This window comes from Egretta garzetta, unplaced genomic scaffold (assembly GCF_000687185.1).
Source record: "Egretta garzetta isolate BGI_Z169 unplaced genomic scaffold, ASM68718v1 scaffold110, whole genome shotgun sequence".
NCBI lineage: Eukaryota > Metazoa > Chordata > Aves > Pelecaniformes > Ardeidae > Egretta > Egretta garzetta.
Genome location: NW_009258263.1, coordinates 187,194 through 187,843, shown reverse-complemented (window position 1 = coordinate 187,843; position 650 = coordinate 187,194). Strand labels below are relative to the sequence as shown.

At 54.3% G+C, this 650-nt stretch overlaps 1 protein-coding gene across 1 annotated transcript in view; it reads right to left on the bottom strand.

The window, feature by feature from the left end:
• Nucleotides 1-338: 338 nt before the first annotated feature.
• The window catches only part of CADM1 (cell adhesion molecule 1), a 73,374-nt gene continuing 73,062 nt past the window's right edge, over nucleotides 339-650 (bottom strand). Inside the window, exon 12 of the mRNA XM_009646595.1 lies at nucleotides 339-457. Coding sequence (XP_009644890.1) covers nucleotides 339-457 — 119 coding nt within the window. The remainder of the gene's footprint in view (nucleotides 458-650) is intronic.

Genomic DNA, 650 nt, shown 5'->3' with positions numbered 1-650 from the left:
AGCCCCCCCGCCCCCAGAAACAGAAATGAAACAAGGCACAGAATCTTCTGCAAATGACTTCACTAAACTAAATCCAAGCTGGACCTGGCCAAAAAAAGAAAACCCAAACGGACTGAGGTGTCGAACAGCAGAGTGTACTTGACGAGGAATATTTTTACACAGCAAATCCCGGACCCTCCCAGCCTCACCACTCGCCACCCCCTTGCTTTTTTTTTTTTTTTCTCTTTAAAAACAAAGACACAAGCTGGTTGCAACTTCCACTATCGCTGTCTCTTTAGCATTTAAATAGGGCCAGTAGTAACCGTCCACGGTTGGACACCTCATAAACCAAGGCTGCTCTAGATGAAGTACTCTTTCTTCTCTTCGGAGTTGTTCTGTCCCCCTTCTGCGTTGATGATGGCTGTGTCTGCGTCGGCCGCATCATCCGCTCCTTTGGCTTCATGGGTGAAGTACGTACCTGGAAGGGAAGCGGGAGGTTGCGGGAGGTTGCGGGAGGTTGCGGGAGGTGGCCGAGGCCCCCGCGCGGCGCTACGAGAGCGAGCGGAAAGGGAAAAAAAAATACCAGGCTGGGGGGGGTGAAAAAACCGCGCCGGCACCACGCAAGGCTGACGGCGCCCGGTGCGGGAGCTCCTGGTGCCGGAGACCCCCGG